Genomic DNA, 19,593 nt, shown 5'->3' with positions numbered 1-19,593 from the left:
GAAACAGATATGAAAGATGTTGGGCAGAGAATTCTATTTATCTCTTCATGTCCTCTCCCCATCACTGCTTTGAGCTTGCAATCCCTTTTTGTTTCAGATAATGTGATGCTTCAAGGCAAGGAAAAGAGTTTGGATAATATTTAAGCCCTTCAGATACAGCAGGCTACAGGATTTTAAAAAAATAATAATAAAAATAGCTTCCCATCACTCAGTGCCCACCCACCCTCCCCTCATTTTTTGCTTATATCATTCCTGCTTCTCATCAGTTCTGAGGTAGATTTCACAAACAGAAAAGGAAGAAAGGGGACAAGTGGGAAAGACGCATTTTCAACTTTGTCCATCCAACTTGCTTCTCCTCCTGTTTTTTAAAGAAAAGCCTTTAATAATCAGAGAAACAATATGACTTATGCGGATGGAATGTTTCCGTGGCTAGTTCTCAGGGTCTATATGAGAGAAGGGTGCCAAGTGAATAACTCAATTTTAAACAGATCCATTCAGTGAATGTGTGTACACAGAAGCATTGCATTTGACAGACTCCTTTTTCCATGCCGCTACACAGTTTCGAATGAAGACCGCTTGTAGAGGTATCTACTGCTCAACTTTTATAGAGAGCCCTCACAAGCATATAATTCTCACCATGATGACTATCTACCATTGCTCCATGTGGCAACTGTGAGAGGTGTAACTGAACTTTGTTGCTAAAGATGTGGGAGGAAAAAATTGATGGCTTGAGAAGAGGCAGCACTGCCATGAGGTAAAGTGAAGGAATTACCTCAAGCTGCCCTGGGGACACCATTAGAGGACAGTAGAGTAGAAGTTGGAGAACTGTCTCAACAGAAAGTTCTCCTAACCATTAAAATAAGTGGAAAAAACACCTGCAAATTTCATTTTCATCTATTCTTATTCTTATTAATTTCATTTTTATGCAACCTTTCTCCCAGAAAGAGAGCCAAGGTGGCTCACTATTTGCCAGATGATAGTGGGGCAGAGTTCAGCAATTGAGGGGAGATACAGACGGGCGGCTCCATGCCACCCATTTTTGCCCCTTGTCGTTGCCACGCCAGCCGCATGGCACAGCACTGATGCACTCCCTAAAAAGGAGCCGCCTAGAGCAGATTCTTTTTAGAAGCGTCATAAGCACAACGATGCAGCGCCTCTTCTGGATAGAGCCATTTGAACATGCGGATGCCCATGCATCCCAATGTCCCACCCCATGTGGATGGGTGCCGATTGAAGGGCTGGACGTGTATGGACACCCAACCCTACAGAACCCTACTATTGGCCCCAGGTCGGTGCAAAGTGCCAGTCTGTACCGGACCTGAATTCAGATTCTGAGGCAGCTGAAGAAGACTGGAGGGCTACCTTTTCAAGGGCTAGCTTCCAGGCAGGCATCTCTTTTTGCCAACCCAATAGGTGAATCTTGCATTTGGGGAAAGTAAGAAGAGACAGCCTATCAAACTGACCAAGAATTTGATCAGCACAAGAGTAGCAGTGGGTGTCCATCAACCCTAGTTAATACATGTTTTTCTTTTACTACACCCTATAGGGACAATGCTTTTGGAGGACCTTCAAACAGCTTGATGTGCTAGAGCCTTGTAACTGGACTGATGCGAGATCACAGAAACATGGCCAGTAAAGGGCTGCAGAGTATATCAACAACAAGAATGTGCACTGTATTGGCAAGGGGCTTAGGTATGCTTTCATTCAGTTCACAGCACTCCAATAGGAGTGCTCTGATCCTAATGAGAACCAAAATGGTGGTTCTGGTCCTTGAAAAATGTATTCCTCAAGCTGGACTTCCCCTACCTGGCTCTATCCAGATATGTTGGAACTGTAACTCTCATTATTCCTAGCCTGTATAGTAATAGGGGTGATTAAGTGTAGTCAAATACATCGAATGTTCCAGAGTGGGGAAGGCTGTCTTATGGGTGAGGGTCACAGCAACTGTCCAGCCTCATTGGGCTGCAAAACTCTTGGCAGGTTATCTCTGAAACTAGTTTTAGATCTTAGAAGGGATTAATTTGAAGTTTGTGGAGTTCTTAGTAACTTTGACCAGAATCCTATTGGGTAGTCCCAACTAGAGAAGATCCATTCAATTAACTGTAGAACTGTTAATCAAAACTTAGGTAAACCCCATTGATTCAACAGGTCTACTTTAGGTTGCACCAACCTTCATATACAGAGCCTTCATATACAGACAGACAATTTGCAGATGTTTAAGGGCTTAAACAAGCTGTTGCATCCCATGGAATCTTACTTATTTTCAACATGAGTTCGGTAGGAGGATTGGGTCCCTCCTTACAAAGGGGCTAGTAAGGCAGGGATGGTGAACATGTGGCCCTCCAGATGAAGATAAATAGCAGCTGGATCAGCCAACACAATCAGTGGTGAGCAATGATAGCAGTTGCAGCCCCACAGCATCTAGAGTGCCATATATTCTGCATCCCTGTAGTAAGGTCTCAAAGACTGGACATAAGTCTGGGTAGGAGAAGAACAGCCAAGGACAGCAGACAACTGAACCCTATTACCAGTTACTTCCCCATTTGGAAATCACTTCTCCACTTCTTGTTTTATGAAGACATGGGTCCATTCCCATTGGCTAAACAGGGTTCCATTTAAGAGAGGGGGAAAGGTATGATATGGACACATTGAATGAGGAATAAAAGCTGGATGAAAGAAATGTGGCAATTCCAAACTTTGACAGGAGAGAGATCATATTAAAGATAACATCTTTGTGATAGGTTCAAGTCTTCAGAAACAGAAATTGGACTGGGTTACAACTTACTCTATGGGGAAAGGGAGTGAGAATAAAGGAACAAAATGTTTTTTTTTAAAAAAAACACCTTTCTATTCTACATTTTACTTTAAAATTCTATTCTCCTCTTAGTTCCCACATGAATCACATAGTGAGCCACAAAAACACATGTCTATTTGCCACTGGGTATCCTGAGACCTCTTGGGATAAGGCAGCCTATAAATCTCAACACATACATTTGTTAATAAAGAACCTGTTGATAGGAAGACAGTTGCCTAAAGAGGAGAATTTCCGTGCAGCTCTTTTTTCTTTTTTGCCCCAGCAAAGCCTGATGTATGGACAGGCTGTTTTAAAGGAGACAATTCTCACAATATGGAGGCACCACACATCCGGAAGCAAAAAATCAACCGGGACATGCCTGTTGATTTAGATCAGTACAGCAAAAAATATTCTCAGTAAGGCCAGAGAAAGAGAAAGAATGAAACAGTGGATGTCAGATATGGAAAGTGTGTTTTACATTTATGCTGTTGTCAAAACCAGTGTCAACATGCTGTCACTGCAGGAGATTTATGAGGCAAAATGTGGTGAGTACAATTCTTGTTATACAGGAACTATCTAAAGCAAGGTGAGAAGTGTGTTTATGAGAAAGGTGGAAAACAGTCGCCAAAAGAGAACACGGACAGTCACGTGGGAACACTTCCTGGAGCTCTACTAGTCAGCGGTGCACAGTTCCTCTAGTGCAACTCGCAAGAAAACAACATGGGAGGACAGGAGGAGCTCCTTTGGTAGTGGTGGTGGGGAAAGCTTTGTGTGTTACAATGTCCAGTGCAATAATATAAGAATGTCCATGCTACACCTCTGGAAGTTGGCTCTGTTTCTCAGCAGCATCGTTAAAATGGCCTTTTAATGTAAAAGACCAAGACGAAGACACTTGAACCAGTGATTGGAGGCCAAGGCTTTCTATGTCCAATAAATGACCAACCCAGATGCCCTTCTTAGGTGCTTAAAAGGTAGAGAGATTTGACCCACTTGGATATTCCTGCACAAGATGGGCACAAAATGAAACCTTTTGATTTCTTATCATCTGAGTGGCAGGCCATGCCCTCAGTCAATTGGAGTCCTTCTTGTCTGTTCCCCCATCCCACCCCAAAACACACAACTGTGGGTGATTTCCCACTCATCCTACCCTGAGATCTTCCAGAGACACCCAAACTGAACCATGTAGAGAGAGCCCTCCCTCCAGAAGGCAACCTCACTTCTGAGCTGTTGGGTTGTTTGCTCTGCTCAGCCAAGAATACTCATCACCCCCCTCCCCTACCTCCAAAGATAGTTCAAACATTGGAGAAATATTGCAAGTCCTACTCAGGAAGAGCAGGAGGGAGAGGCAAAACCCACTTTAGAAACCCAGGCAAAGAGAAGAGGACAAGAAGAGGGAGGCAAAATTCTTAATGATTCAGTCTACCGGAGACTTGGAGGTATTTTAAAGAGAGCCCCTGTTGCGCCACCACTTTTCATGCAGCATCCAAGACGAGTGGGGTGGGGTGAGGTGGACAGGTCTCATTAAGGAAGCCAGAAGACAAAGGATGGTGGTCTAGGCTTCAGATCTTACTGTTCTCCAGGTGTGAGTCAATATGTTTTATCAAAGCATCATCTGGGTAACCAATGGGAAAGGCCACCTGGCAGAGAGGGCAGCTTCGGATGTCAGAGTCTACCGTCTCCATCAGCAACTGCAGGATAACAGAGTAGAAGAAGGAATGGAAATTAAGAGTGTAATTTTAAAAAAATTCAAAGTTAATAAATATTTATCATTTGTTAATGAAATTTATAGTGCAGAGTATTTTGAAAAATGAATCTTTCATACTTGCTCCTGCTCATCAAGGTTCATCTGTGCAAGAGGTTCACTGGTCACATGCACACACACAAAAATTACTGAGTAGAGGTGAATCAGCCTTGCTGCTAAAAAGAGCATTCCAGTGCAAATCATGTTTTCCCCTCTTACCCCTGGCACCCTTTTTAAAGAGAGAGGTCTATGATAGTTTTAGGTGCACAGAAAAGGAGCCACGGTAACAGGGAAAGAACATAAGCAGCTCTGGGAAATTCCTGCAGGGGAAGCACAGTACTGTGAACTGAATTTTTAGAGTCCTCTGTTTGATATGATGATGATAAATAATTATAATAATACCCTTAAACTGTAAAAATAAAAAACTATAGCTAATTTTAATATTTTTATACTGTGGAAATGTAGATTATGAAACTTAAATTTTAAAAAGGTATATGTAGTATACAATAGTGGTACAGGTTGAGTATCCCTTATCTGAAATGCTTGGGCTCAGAAGTGTTTCAGATTTTAGAATATTTGCATATACATAGTAAGATATGTTTCATACATACCTTATATACATAGATTAAAGGCAATTTAATACCATATTTTAAATAATTTTCTGCGTGAAGCAAAGTTTGTGTACATTGTGCACACTGAACTTGTGGCAGCATGTCAGTGCTCAAAAAGTTTTGGATTTTAGAGCATTTCAGATTTTAGATTTCCAAATAAGAAAATTCGCAACCTATATAGGATTCCAGAAAATGGAAATAATTGTGAAGTAACTCTGAAAACTGCTATGAAGTAAATATAATGACAAGGAAGTGCAGAATATCTGTCAAATTCTGACAAACTTCCAGAACATCTTAACTGTGTTGGATTTCAATAATCAGAGGTGCAAAAAATTTAGTATTGTTTCATTATTTAACGGAAGTGTTATTTCATTGCTCAGTGTATTTGAACTGCCCTGAAAATCATGTAACTGAAAATATGACACTCAAGAAATGAAATTTTGTCTGTCAATCACCCCATGGTCCAAACGGTGATAGATCTCATTCCCCTGTAGACCACCATCCACCAGTGTCATCAATAGTTGCAAGATGGCCACAGAAACAGCAGGCCTCACAATCTTTACTCATTCACCGCGAATCCACGCTGACACATTTTTTGGTTTTAGGTATTCATAATTCATATCTTCAACCTATCAATATGCACCGCTGTCATCCCCCTCCCCCCCCCCAAAAAATCTTACGAAACCTTTATCTGGAAATAAAATAAATTAGGCAATATAAGAATATCTGCTCCATTGCACTTTAGTAATTCTACACAGTGCATCTGAATGGGGAGGGGAAGGGTAAGGAGGGAAGGGAGGGGCACAGAACACAGATAGCACTGGACATTGCTTACATTGATTGAGGGCCAGGACTGGGCATGTTCAGCCCTGGAGTATGAGGCATCAGTCCGGTGCGTGGAGGTGTCGGGGATGGGGAACCCTGCACAGAAAGAAGCGCAGCGGATACCTCCTGCTTCAGGGCTGGGGGGACTTGGGAGGGCCCAGTCGTCTTCGTCCGAGGACTGCTTCTCAAAGCGCAAGTGCTCTTCGAAGGCGTCTCTGGTGTAAACCTCACCGTAGGGACGGTGCTTTGGTAAGGTGGAAGCTTCAGGCTGCAGCCAGAGAGAGCGGCTCTGCTGGTACACAGCAGCATCGCTCACCTCCGAGTAGCTCCGGCGGCCTTGGAAGCTTGCTTTGATGTGGTGGCTCGAGGGCTTGGAGTAGCCCAGATCCATAATGCTTCTCTCACCACCAGGAGACCTGTGTTGTGAATTGATGGCAGGCGATGAGCAGTTAGGAGAAGGTGAGCAGCGCTGCTGGGCAGGAGACGGGTTAGGTGGTGGAGCTGGAGAACGACGTTGTGAGACAGGTGACTGGCAAGGAGGTGGAGCTGGGGAACGGCGCTGATGGGCTGGAGACTGACAGGGTGGTGCTGGAGATCGTCTCTGGAGAGCCGGAGACTGGCATTGAGGGATGGAGGGTCTCCCTTGCTGAGCTGGGGGAGTGCACTGAGGAGCTGGAGAACGGCGTTGCTGGTTAGGAGAGTGCCGCTGGGAATGAGGAGAATGCCGTTGACCTGGAAAGGAGCAGAAGCACATAAGAAAAGAACCATACTCTAGCTTGGAGAAGGTAAAGGAGTAGATGAAGGAGAAGCTGCAGGGGAAAAACACACACAGAGGGGATGTTGGACTGCAGCCGGTATGTGTCTCGCTGTGGGAGAAAAAAGTGAATTCACACTACAGATTATCAGTCAAGATATTGAAAATAACAATGGCAGTATGATTAATGCAGTACAGTGGTACCTCGGGATACGAAATACCCACGTTACGAAATTTCCGGGATACGAAAAAATCCCATAGGAAATAATTGTTCCGGGTTACGAAGGTTTTTTCGGGTTACGAAAAATTTTTTGGTGCTTTTCGGCGCTATTTCACACGAAATCGCGGCTTTTCCCCATTAGCGCCTATGGGTTTTCGGCTTGCGAAGGCTTTTCGGGTTACGAAAGCGGCGGCGGAACGAATTAATTTCGTAACCCGAGGGAGCACTGTATACAAATCTGTGGTGAAATCCCAGAACACATCTGAATTATTCAGAAAAAAGATATTACAGAATGGGAAAAGGCACAAAACAAAGCTACCAGGAGTTGGTCATCTTCTTTAGGAGATTATCACACGGGGACAGGATAAGGACGGGATTGCTCCTTTGTCCTTATCCTGTCTTTGACTGTGATCCAATGAAAGGCTTTCAGTTCAGTCAATTGTGCTTTCCAAATGGGATAATGTTCAGATAAGTGCGATGTCATATAAAAATCTTCTCACGATCATGCCATAAGAACAGGAAAAGGATGGCACAAGGACGTTTCATCTCCCATCTGATAATCTCCTTAGAAGGAAAGGCCACATGATTTGGAATTTAGAAAAAAGGTAAGGAAAATGGGAACATACTTATGACAGGGATGCTGTTTCTCTCTTGATATAAGAACTCAGAATCGACCAGTGAGACAGACTTGAGGGAATTCAAGTACTTCTTCACACCGCATGCAATTAATGGAGAGGAATGTACCACAAAATGTGGCCATGACCATATAGCTTAGCTGGCTTTTAAATACAGTAGCTGGCTTCAGGAAAAGAGATGTCAATTGGAGATAACACTGAAAGATCACTAGATATGATGGCTATAAGCTATGTTGAGTTTCAGGGGTGGAATGCCACTGAATAGTGTTTACTGAGGAACAACAGCAGAAAATGGTTATTGCCTTCATGCTTCACATGGATATTTGATTAAGTGCTGTGGGACACGTGACAATAGGTTAGATGGGCTTTTAACACATCTAATCAGGCAAGGATTTTCCTTTATTTCTATAGTGTTGAGTGGCCATTTTACCCTGCCTTTGATTCTTTCCAGTACATTTGCTAGTACACATGCCAAGATCTTGTACTGACCTGGCAGAGCATAAAGCTTTGGTAGGTGCAGCTCCACCCCATCTCTCTCCTTGCCTGTGTGTGTGTGTGTGTGCGCGTGTGTATGCACTTTCAAGTCACCTGTCAACTTATGATGACCTCAGGAATTTCATAGGGTTTTCTAAGGTAAGAAATACTCAGAGGTTGTGTTGCCAGTTGTTTCCTCTGAAATATAGCCTACAGCACCTGGTATTTGTTGGAGGGCTCCCATTCAAATACTGATCAGGGCCCTGCTTAGCTTCCAAGATAAGATGAGATTTTATGCCTTTATGGTACTTAGGTGTAGACTCCTTCCACCACCCATCATAGAAACTTTAGCAACCAAGTTTACACATGTTTACCTGAAGCTTTGATAGCCTCTGAAATGCTATCAAATTGTACAAATCCCCTGCCACATCCCTCTCCCCACTCACCACCACTGATGGCCTGTTCTTGGATAAGTGTCCGAAGAATCTGGTTTTGCAGAGAACTCAGGTTTCTTAGACGGCACAACTCCTCTGTCAGCTCTGTGTAGGCAAGAGCCAGGTTTACCCTAACAAAAGAGAACAAATGGGGAAAGGCCCCAAAGGCATATAAGCTACAGCGTCTACAATAGGAGACCATTTATTTTCAAGGTTGAAAAATGAATTGATTTGACTCATCATTGATATCATCAACTTTGTCATCATTGTTTGGAGAAATCCAATGAAATGTTCAGAGTCACAACCACAAAATCATACATAGGTTCCATTGTTGTTTTCATGCCCTTGCTTCTGCAGGGAGCAGCACAAGGATAATATCTTTGGATTTAGTTTCCCTTTCTTTCTCTAGTGCGAAGGAGGGATATAGTAGTAGACCAATAATCTGTGAGATCTATTTTGCTGATTTTTCTTTTCCTGGAACTTCAAAGTCTACTGACTAGACCCAAATACACAGTCAGGAAATCGAGCTAATCATCAACTCATCGACTATATCTATAAAATCATCTAATACAGTGGGAACTTGGTATCCGCTGGGGTTTGGTTCCAGGACTCCCCATGGATACTAAAATCCATGGATGCTCAAATCCCATTAAATACAATGACACAGTAAAATGTTGTCCCTGATATAAAATGGCAAAAGGTTTGCTTTTTGGAATTTATATATTTTAAAAATATTTTGAAGCCATGGATGCTTGAGTCCATGGGTAAAAAAAAATATGTGGATACAGAGGCCCAACTATATAGTCTGTGAATTTGCCCTCCCTAAGTCTGATGCATTCTAGAGTTTTGGACTACAGTTCCTGTCAGACTTAGTCCCCTAGATTATTGGTTAGAACAGATGGTTACCATATTGGATAAAGCTTCCTACAAACCAATTTAAAGTTTTTGAAGAGATTCAAATGGTCTAATTTAAAAAAAAAACCTGCTATGAGTTTCCCCCCTGTAACCTGCTATTGTTAAACAGAAAGCCATCATGGTATAGTGGTCTGAGTGTTGCACTAGGACACTGGGTGACCAGGGTTTAAATCTTCACTTGGTTATGGAAACCAATTGGGTGACCTCGGGCAAGTCACACTTTCTTGGCCTCAGAAAAAGGCAAATCTCTCTGAATAAATTCTTCCAAGAAAACCTGTGATAGGTTTGCATTATGGTCAACATAATTGCAAGCAATCCCAAGCAAGCCAGAAATGACTTAAAGGCACACAACAAAAACAACTGTTAAATAACTGGAAGATCCTTGTTGATATACTGCAAATTCCTCAAAGATGAGTAGATCCTGCTGCACCTTCCCTCACTCTTGTTCTAGTTTAAAGTGTAAAACAGACATAACTTATTTCTGTCTTCCAAAAATTGGAAATACTATCCTAGTCATTTAGAGCTCAGTGGTCCTTCACACTCACTATGTTCACCAGGGGCAGAAACTCGAAGACATGCACTATGAAAATATAGGTACAGGAAGCCCCTGTTTATTCAACAGATTAGGGACTGCTGCACTGTCACCAAAAAAAAGGAGAACCCATGTAGGGAACATGAAGGAATTATAGTGGCTTGCTTAAGGCTGCCCATGCTTGCCTTTTTATGCATGCTTGCAAAGTCTCTTAATAGGCTTGGGGGCTCCCCCTCAGCTCACTTTGCAAGCAATCCCAAGCAAGCCTTCAAAGGCAAGAAGAACTGACAGAAAAAATAGACTCTTCATCAGATTAATGGTACTTGTCCTTACTTTGCAAGTGTTGAAAGAGCAAATTGTCAGATAAGAGGGCACTGAAAGGCAGGAGCTTCCTGTATACCTTAGTTAATATTCTGGGCTTTACATCTTTAACAGAAGCTTTGGTACCAGAAACAGAAATAACAGGGAGAGAATAGATTTCAAAGACATAGCCATGTTAGTCTGGAAAAAAGCTGTTTACTTTGCGTTGTTGCAGTAAGAACACATAGCTACAGTAGGATCACCTAGAGGAGAATCCCCATTCTCTCCCAGGCCAAGCTTTCTGCAATGTTTAGTGCAAATATGCTGCTGCAAGCCAATGCTGTAAGTCTGTCTTTCTCCAGCATTCCTTTACCATCCTCCCAATGCCAATGCAACAAAAAACATCCAGAAGACAAGAAAGGGGGCTGGGTAGGCTAAGCTGGGCTGCTCTTCTGTGAAAAGATGTGGTAAAAAGGAATTTCTTTCTCAGAGACCTGCAACAGAATCTGCAACCAGTTGTAGTGGAAAGCTATACAGTACAAATCGCAGCAGATTTCTACAATTACTGTATATATTTATGTATAAGTCTAGAAAGTTTAGCCAAAAATTGACCTCAAAAACCTTATCTACGGGTCAATGTAAGTACTGTACTTTAACTCTTATTAAAAAAGGAACCATGCCCTGGTGAAAAGCAAGAGCATAATCTGTCCTGGAAGCATTGACATCTCTCATTCATCCAGCATCTATTCTCTCATCCATCCAGCCTTTAGTGTGAGCATAAACATTTATGCCTGCTGGAATATTGTAAATTCTTTGGTATTGTTTTCCTTTGCATCGTCCTTTAGATCCTTTGTCTCATGCCCCTATGTCTTACCCTCGACTTTATCATATCAAAATCCATAATTTTGGCCCCCAAACCTACCTTCGACTTATACATGTGGTCGACTTATAGAACTTTATTGCATGGGGCTTAAACCGTTCCCCAGCCCGTTCTAACGGGGGCGTGTGGGGGCGTGCACGGAACGCGATGGGCACTGGATGGGGCCCAGAACACGACTTTACCGCACAGGGGAATGCCGCCGCCACCGCCACACATTCCCATCGCGTCCCAATTCGGTTCCAGAGGGCGCCATTTCTGGGGACGCTTTGAAACAGTTCCCAGAAATGGCGCCCTCTGGAACCGAATTGGGACGCAATGGGAACGCGCGGCGGTGGCATTTCCCTGTGCGGTAAAGTTGCGTTCTGGGCCCCATCCGGTGCCCATCGCGTTCCGGGCATGCCCCCATGCGCCCCTGTTGGAACGCGCTGGGGAACGGTTTAAGCCCTATGCGATAAAGTTCAATTTCAAGTATATGCAGTAGTTTGCAACCAGCAGGCCAAAGCAGTGAGATTTGAGAGGTTCCTTTTCTTGTGTTTGACTGAAAAAAATATTCTTTCCATCTAATTTTTTCCTGAAGCCGGGTTCCATTTCCAATTTTTCAGTGCTTTGCCTAATCCTTCGAACTGGTCAATGTTCTGCTCAAAGAATTCTCAGTCCCCAATCCTGGATCACACCCTAACCGGAAGTAAGGCCATGGATCAGACCAGAGTTTTCTGCCTTTATTCAGGTATGGCATTGCTTAGATGCAGAAGTCTATCCCATTGAACACAATAATGTCAGTGTGAAGATATAATGTGGAAACTCTTTCTTCCTTGAGGGGCTGACCCACTGCCCATCAACGCCTTGACAAAACCATCACCCCTCACAAAACTCATGCCCTGAACTCTCATGTCACCTTGAAATAACATATTGGCTATGTTTATAAGAATGGAGAACCTGTCTGATGAGGTTACCAAAGGCATATCACCAGGAGGACGTCTTGCACTAAGAAAGCCATCGAGTTAAACTGAATGGCTGTGACAGGTGGGGGGGACAAACACAGGAGATGGGGTGCATCTAACTTCAACAGACAGCTATTCCTTTCCCATGGATATGTCGCCAATTGTCTTCTCAGTGTTCAGGGTGGGGGGAGGATTACTTGTTCTGCCAAAAGAAAATTAAATTACATTCTTTTTCACCACTAAGTTAAACAGAACAACAAAATTTCCTCAGAGGGTGCAATTGTTTCTCACAATGTTTGGAAGCTTTTGTTGAACAGTTTTGATAAGCCATGACATGAAATACATTGAAATATCTGACTATGAATAACTGCCATAATCTGACAAGAAGCAGTATGCATCAAAAACAAAACAAAAATCATGCAGCACCCAATGATACAGATGGCATGTCCACCTAGAGTACAGTACAGCAACAGTAAAATATGTGCTTTTTTGCAGTCTGGCGAGACTGCCAGCTTTAAATGTGACTCCCTTCCCTTCTTGCAACCCTGATTTCCACTTTACCTTTCTTTATAAAATGTTTTAAATCAGACTTCCCATTCACCCAATTTGAGACTCAAAGGACCAGAATAAAATGCCAAACATATCAAATAAAAAGAAAATCAAAACATCAAATAAAATAAAATGTCATGGACCAACAAGATTCATTTGCCATTGACAGGAACATCTTTTACTCCAGTGAGTACAGTATTGAGGAGAACCCTGATCATCTTCTGAGATGACACCTAGATCATAGAAACACTTGAAAGAAGGCATCACACTGAGAATCTGCAAAGCCACACCAACTTTGAAAGCACTAGGAAAACATCAAGTCTAGCACCAATGGGATCTCTCCTTCCAGTATACATAGCAGTTTCAGGACTCTCATCAGGTCAGAGAAAATACACACATTCCCTTTCCCTGCTTGCTTCATTCTAGTAATTATTGATGTACTGTCCCAGCTGCTATTCACAATTTTTAAGTGCATGCAAAATGGAAAGATATAGTCATTACCAACCCTGAGGTTCAGCATAATTTTGCAGGTAAATTAAGGAAAAGGATAGGCTAGGCATGAAGGACCAGATTTATCATTGGGCAAAGTGAGGGAACTCGAGTAGGCCTATGAAGTTACTCATCAACAGTTTAGCATCTGGGCAGCAGACTGAGAAGACACACTATCATTGTCTTCCCCATTATGGTGAGCTTTAATGTATTTCCATATAAAATGGGATGCACAACTGTGGCCCTTCAGATATTCTTAGACACCAACTCCTATTAACTTTAGACATTATATGCAAGGGTGAAGGAAGACGACGTGCTCTCTTGATCCCTGTCCCTCATGGTTGGCAGCTCAGGGGGGAGATGCGGTGCTGACTATGTTGCACCGCATCATTAATACTTCTCTAAGAGAGGGTCAGTTTCCATCTAAATTGAAAGTGGCAGTGGTTAAACCCTTGCTTAAGAAACCCTCCTTAGACCCCCTGATTCATAACAACTATTGGCCCATCTCGCTGCTACCTTTTTGGGGGAAGGTGATCGAGAGAGCAGTCGCCTTCCAGCTTCAATCGATCTTGGATGACACCGATTTTCTGGACCCATTTCAAACTGGCTTCCGGGCGGGCTATGGAGTTGAGACTGCCATGGTCGCCTTAGTTGATGACCAACGTCTGAGCATGGACAGGGGAAGCGTGTCCCTGTTAGTGCTCTTGGACATCTCGGCGGCTTTCGATACCATCGACCATGGTATCCTTCTGGAACGCCTGGGGGAGTTGGGTATCGGGGCCACTGCTTTGCAATGGTTCCGGTCCTACCTCTCGGGTAGATTCCAGATGGTGGAGCTGGGGGATTGTCGCTCTGATAAGAGGGCACTTACATCCGGTGTCCCTCAGGGAGCGATTTTATCCCCTATGCTTTTTAACATCTACATGAAACCGCTGGGAGAGATCATCCGGAGACACGGGGCGCGGTGTTATCAGTATGCTGATGACACCCAAATAATTTTCTCTGTGTCTCCGACTGATGCAGTAACTAAGGATGGCTTCTCTCCTCTAGATGCCTGCTTGGCGTCGGTAATGGGCTGGATGAGGGAGAACAAACTCAGTGTGAATCCAGGGAAAACGGAAGTACTGGTGATAGGTCCCTCGGTTCCAGGTGGTGAGATTTGTCAGCCTGTCCTGAATGGGGTCATGCTCCCCTTGAGGGACTCGGTGCGCAGCTTGGGAGTACTCCTTGATTCGTCGCTTCATCTGACATCCCAGGTGGACGCGACGGTCAGGAGTGCTTGTTATCAGCTTCGGCTGATATGCCAGCTGCGCCCCTACCTGGGCCGTCGGGACCTTGAAACTGTTGTACATGCTTTGGTAACCTCTCGATTGGACTTCTGCAATGCGCTCTACATGGGGCAACCCTTGTACCAAACCCGGAAGCTTCAATTGGTGCAGAATATGGCAGCCAGACTGGTCGCTGGTAGTTCCAGGACAGACCACATAACACCTATTTTAAAAGATCTCCACTGGCTACCCATTCGCTTCCGAGCTCAATACAAGGTGTTGGTTTTGACCTATAAAGCCCTAAATGGCTTGGGCCCAGGGTACTTGGAGGACCGTCTCTCCCCATACAATCCGCCCCACACACTCAGAACATCTGGGACCAATTTGTTAGAGGTCCCTAAATCCCATTTGGTGAGGACCTCACAGAGGGCTTTTACTATCGCCGCCCCCTCATTGTGGAATAAGCTCCCTATAGAGCTCCGTTCCTCTGCATCTTTAGCTTCTTTTAAGAAACAATTAAAAACGCATCTATTCCAGCTGGCTTTTTCACTCTAGGTAATAGTGTTCTTTCTCTGCTCCTTGTTCTTGTTTTTCGACCCCGGATTAGTGCAATATATTGTCTTTTTCTTGCCCCTAGTGAATTGTGATTTGTATAGATTCCCGTTCCTACCCCTAGTAATGATGTTTTTAAACTTTTTATATTGTGATGCTTTATCTGTATTTTATTGTTTCTTGTCTTGTAAGCCGCCTTGATCATGCAATTGGAAAGGCGGGATATAAATAAAAATTATTATTATTATTATTATTACGCTGGAAAGTAATTCAGCAGCATCTGTGGAAGGTACAGTTACCCATTCCTTACTTAAAAGATATTATTTCGAAATTCACCCTGTACTATCAAAATTTTATTTATTTATTTATTTATTTATTTATTTATACATACCCTGCCCTTCAGCCCTAAAGGCTATCAGAACAGCTTACAATTATTATTTTTAATTAGACAGTTCCCTGCTGTAGCAACTGATCCAAACCTCTGTCTTGTTTTTTGGTTGTGCATTAAGTTACAATTTTAACCACCAAAGATTGGATTTGAACTGGACTTTCCAAAAGAACTAGGAGATTTTGGTCCAAGATTTCACCGATTACCACATTTCAATTTTTCCTTTCTTCTGCACCTCCTAGTCCCCCATATCCATTTCATTTCTAAGTCACTCCTCTCTTGCTATGTTAGAACTGTTCTCTCTCACCTTTTACTATATCCATATTCTCCAGGCATGTTACAAGATGTACCAATTTCTATATTGATGAAATTGCATGTTTGGGTTTTTTTAGCCCAGTGTTAATCCTGTAAAATGTTTGAGAACTATGATTAAAATTGAAATTAACCAAAGCTCAAATTTGTTCCTCTCATCACTCCATTTGAGAGGGGGTTATAACAGAAAAATCTTTCTTTGAAAGCATTTGATTTTGGAATGTTCCAAAACATGAGATACTAAAGTCCAACTACAATTATACTTAGGAGATTATCGCACATACATTTTTCACCTGAATTGGGCATGGGCTGGGGATGTGCGTGAACGTGTGAAAATGGGTGTTACTGCACAGGAAAATGCTGCTGTGCCACTGGCCGACCACCACCTGTCCCCAAGCTGTGCTTATCCCACTGATTTAGCAAGGACAGAAGCTTTCTAACCTTGAAAATTGGCCAGTTAAGCACAGCTTGAGGATGGGTTGTGGTAGGCTGTCAGTATCGGTGGCATTTTTGTGTGCGATAACACGCATTTCCCCCTTTCCGGTATGATCCCATCCTGTGCCCTGATTAGGCAAAAAAGTAAGCACGACAATCTCCTTAGAGTAACAACCCACAACTTCAACAGGCTCATCCAGGCATTTACAGAAGCCCCAAACACTTTGGCTTTTCCTTTCAAGGTATTTCAATCCTCAAACACTTTTTGTTCACCTTTTAGGCAACTTTTCCTTGCCCTACGATATCCTATTTGACTTGGAGTGACAGAATGGAATACAAGATGAACTATATCATACCTGTAGATTCTTACATTGGCAGGAAGTTAAATTAGATGGCCCTTGGATCTCTTTCAACTCTACAATTCTAGGATTCAAGAGATTCACATGATGACATTATCAGGTTCTACCTCCAATTTCCCCCTAAAGCTCACATGGTCACCTTGAGCCAACTGAAGCCTCACAGCTTAGCCTATTTCATAAGATTGTTGTTGGGCTAAAACTGGGGCTGGGGAAAAATAATGCACAACTTCAGATCCAGGAGATAAATAGAATAAAATAAATTTGTCAAGGGGAAACATGACAGAGATCCTAGATGGCGGATATGGAATGGCAGTGGTCCATGCCCATAATTCCATACTTCCCTGACCTCACCCAGCAGCCAAGCCCCATGGGGAAGCAACTGAATAACTGTGACTGCCTCTTCTCCTACCAGCAATTTCCAAGACAGAGAGAACGAGGCAGAATAATTACAACATAATTGTTTCTCTGTTACTAACTGCAGGGATACTAGAGGCCATTCCTGCTGCCCATAAGAAAACGGCACAAAACTTTAAAAAATGTCTGTGAAAATGCCTATTAAAAAACTCTTACAGGTAAGTGGTTAATTATAACACATTGCTTCCAAAGCTCTGCCTCATGTTTGCAAATGACTAGTTACAAACAACAAGTTACTTGTAATTAGTTCTTAATTTGGCTGGTGAAAAAAATTTCTGCTTCCACCAGATATTCAGACTCTGGGTTTAATAGTTTTTAGGGCCCCAATTTTCATATAGTGAAAAAAAAAGCATGAATAAATGAATAGTGTATATTATTGTATTCATTTTAAAATGTGGTAAGCCAGATTTGCTGTGTTGCGGGACATTTGCTCATCACTGGGCTACATGAGGCCACAGACTTCTGCTCTAAAATCCTATTCTTAGTGAACCGTTGTCTCATGTGGCTTGCACCAAAGGTATGGAAATTCTCTTCACATCAGGAGGTTTACCTGTTACCACTTAAATATTGTACTACAAACTCAAGTCATCTCCCTATGGCAAACATTTCATTTACTTGCTGTATATTATCTTTCCATTTCAAGTGGGCTCTTTGCCATTACGGTTTTTTTAAAATTGCTTCTTGTACATTTTATGGATTTGTTTTAACATCTTTTTGAATAGCATTGTTTATTGTTGTTTTTATTTTGCTTCTCTGTAAGCTACCCTGAGCTCTGCCTTTACTGGGAGCATGCGGTGCGTGTCCTAATAAATTTTAGTTGGGATTTTTGTGAGGTATGTACCTGATAACTTTACATTTGAATGACTGGGTATGAGAATTGACAAGTGCATTCCCCCCACCCACATCCTGGAGCTGAAACAATGAGAAAAGCTGCATCTTCTCTACATCATGCAGAGGTTATAGAACCAAGTAGTTATCAAAAGAACAAAACTGCAAGGCTATCATGTAAGAGTTGCATTTAAGTCTGTCCAAATGATAGAGCCTTTCTCTCTCTCACACCCACACACTCAGTTATGGCACCTGCCTGGCATTTGTTTTTATAGGCAGAGGCATATTGCTTCTCATCTATCTATCTAGCTGTTTTGAGAGAATGAGAAAAATGTTTCTAGCCCTCATGTTCACAGGAAAAAATAATAAATACATGCCATACTTAGAGAATGGAACTGCGGCAGCTGTGGTTTCATAGCACTAACTGCAACCACCAGCAGTCAACAATGAACACACAACTGTGTGGGCTAGCTGTATGCTTGGTTAAGCTAAAGTTCATCTAGAAACTGAGAAAACCACTAATTTTGCATTTCAAGGCCCTGATCCAGGGAACTGTGGGCTCAGAGCAGGCTGCATGCATGAGGCTCAAATACTCAGGCCACTTCACATGTAGGATGTTAGTAATCTTTAACTACACCCCTATAAGGTAGGCTGATGTTATAATCTTCACATTGAAAACATGGAGGAGGAATAAAGGCTGCAAGATTGCAACTCTTGCTAAATTCACACTAAAATAAGATGTGAACTAGACGCACATCATTCATAACCATTAACCAATACCCCAATAAATGATAAACTTTCATGCCACTCATGGAATAATACATGTTGAGATAAAATGGAAAAACAGCTAAGGGGATGTGTATATACTGTGCCATTGCTTGATGTAGCTTTTAGAGACTTGCAGTCTCTGATCTGTGCAAAGTAGCCTGCTTTCCAGTGCCATCACGTTAATTTGATTGATTGAAGCAATGATGACTATGATGATCACTATATTCAACACATATTTATAAATTGTTCATCCATCCATTGGGCACTTAAGATAATATTAAAAGTAGATTTGTGATAAAAGCAAAGCATTGAGCTTTGTTACAGGTCTGATTTTCAAAACCAGGGATCAGGAGCAGCTGAACATGTGAAATAAAAAGAGTGCCTCTAAGTGTGGCCTAAATGAACTGTCCTTTCCCCTCCTCTGTTTTTGTTCTGGAATAGCCATAGCCTCTCTGAATACGTAGAATGGACAGGGATATCATGTGCATGTATTCACGAATGCGCACACACACACACACACACACACACACACACATGTTGGACTACAACTTCCAGCATGCCTTCCCACTAGGGCTTCTGGGAGTTACAGTCCAACATCGGAAGGGCCACACGATTCTCATCCCAACAGAGGATTAAGTTCCAAATGCAGATAATATAGCGTCACATTGATCATATAGCACTTAAAACAAAAACCAATTGTGTTCGGTTCAGTTCAGCCTGCAGATTTCACTTCTTTACTTCTAATTTCATTTCTTAAAAACGTTTCACAATAGATTCCACAATTGTTTTTGAGCCTCTTAAATCAGTTCACCCTTGTCTAGAAGTGTATAGCAACTAGATGAGATAGGTTTGTTTCTGACCATAATCCCAGATATATGCCACAAAATATAACTCCAAGGGAAGTATTGGGCTGGAGGTGGAGAGAGAGTGTTAAAATGGGCAGTCTGGACAGAAGATTTTTTTTTGTATTTCGCACCTTAGCTATTTTTCACCTTTGAGGAAACCAGAGCAAAGTACATCTGTTTTTTTATTAGTTTAAAAAAACACACAAGTGCTTTTCATTAAAAAAAATTCCTGAGTAGGTAAAAGAAAAATAGCAGAATATTTCTGATGACAACAGCAACATAAAAAGGTTAGAGCTCAATACGTGAAAGTGAGGCTGCTTCCTGCAGCCG

General features: G+C 42.4%; 1 protein-coding gene across 4 annotated transcripts in view; it reads right to left on the bottom strand.

Moving 5' to 3' along the window:
* Positions 1 to 235: 235 nt before the first annotated feature.
* The window catches only part of TBKBP1 (TBK1 binding protein 1), an 86,365-nt gene continuing 67,007 nt past the window's right edge, over positions 236 to 19,593 (bottom strand). For 3 of the 4 annotated variants that reach the window (XM_042477177.1, XM_042477180.1, XM_042477178.1), the window contains exons 8-10: positions 8,501 to 8,619; positions 5,982 to 6,703; positions 236 to 4,482 (exon numbers count right to left, since the gene is read on the bottom strand). In XM_042477177.1, the coding sequence (XP_042333111.1) occupies positions 4,354 to 4,482; positions 5,982 to 6,703; positions 8,501 to 8,619 (970 nt within the window). In that variant the 3' untranslated portion in view covers positions 236 to 4,353. The remainder of the gene's footprint in view (positions 4,483 to 5,981; positions 6,704 to 8,500; positions 8,620 to 19,593) is intronic. The other variant, XM_042477179.1, reaches the window with a different exon arrangement.

Source organism: Sceloporus undulatus, chromosome 6, assembly GCF_019175285.1.
Source record: "Sceloporus undulatus isolate JIND9_A2432 ecotype Alabama chromosome 6, SceUnd_v1.1, whole genome shotgun sequence".
Lineage (NCBI taxonomy): Eukaryota > Metazoa > Chordata > Lepidosauria > Squamata > Phrynosomatidae > Sceloporus > Sceloporus undulatus.
This window is presented reverse-complemented; position numbering and strand designations above follow the sequence as displayed.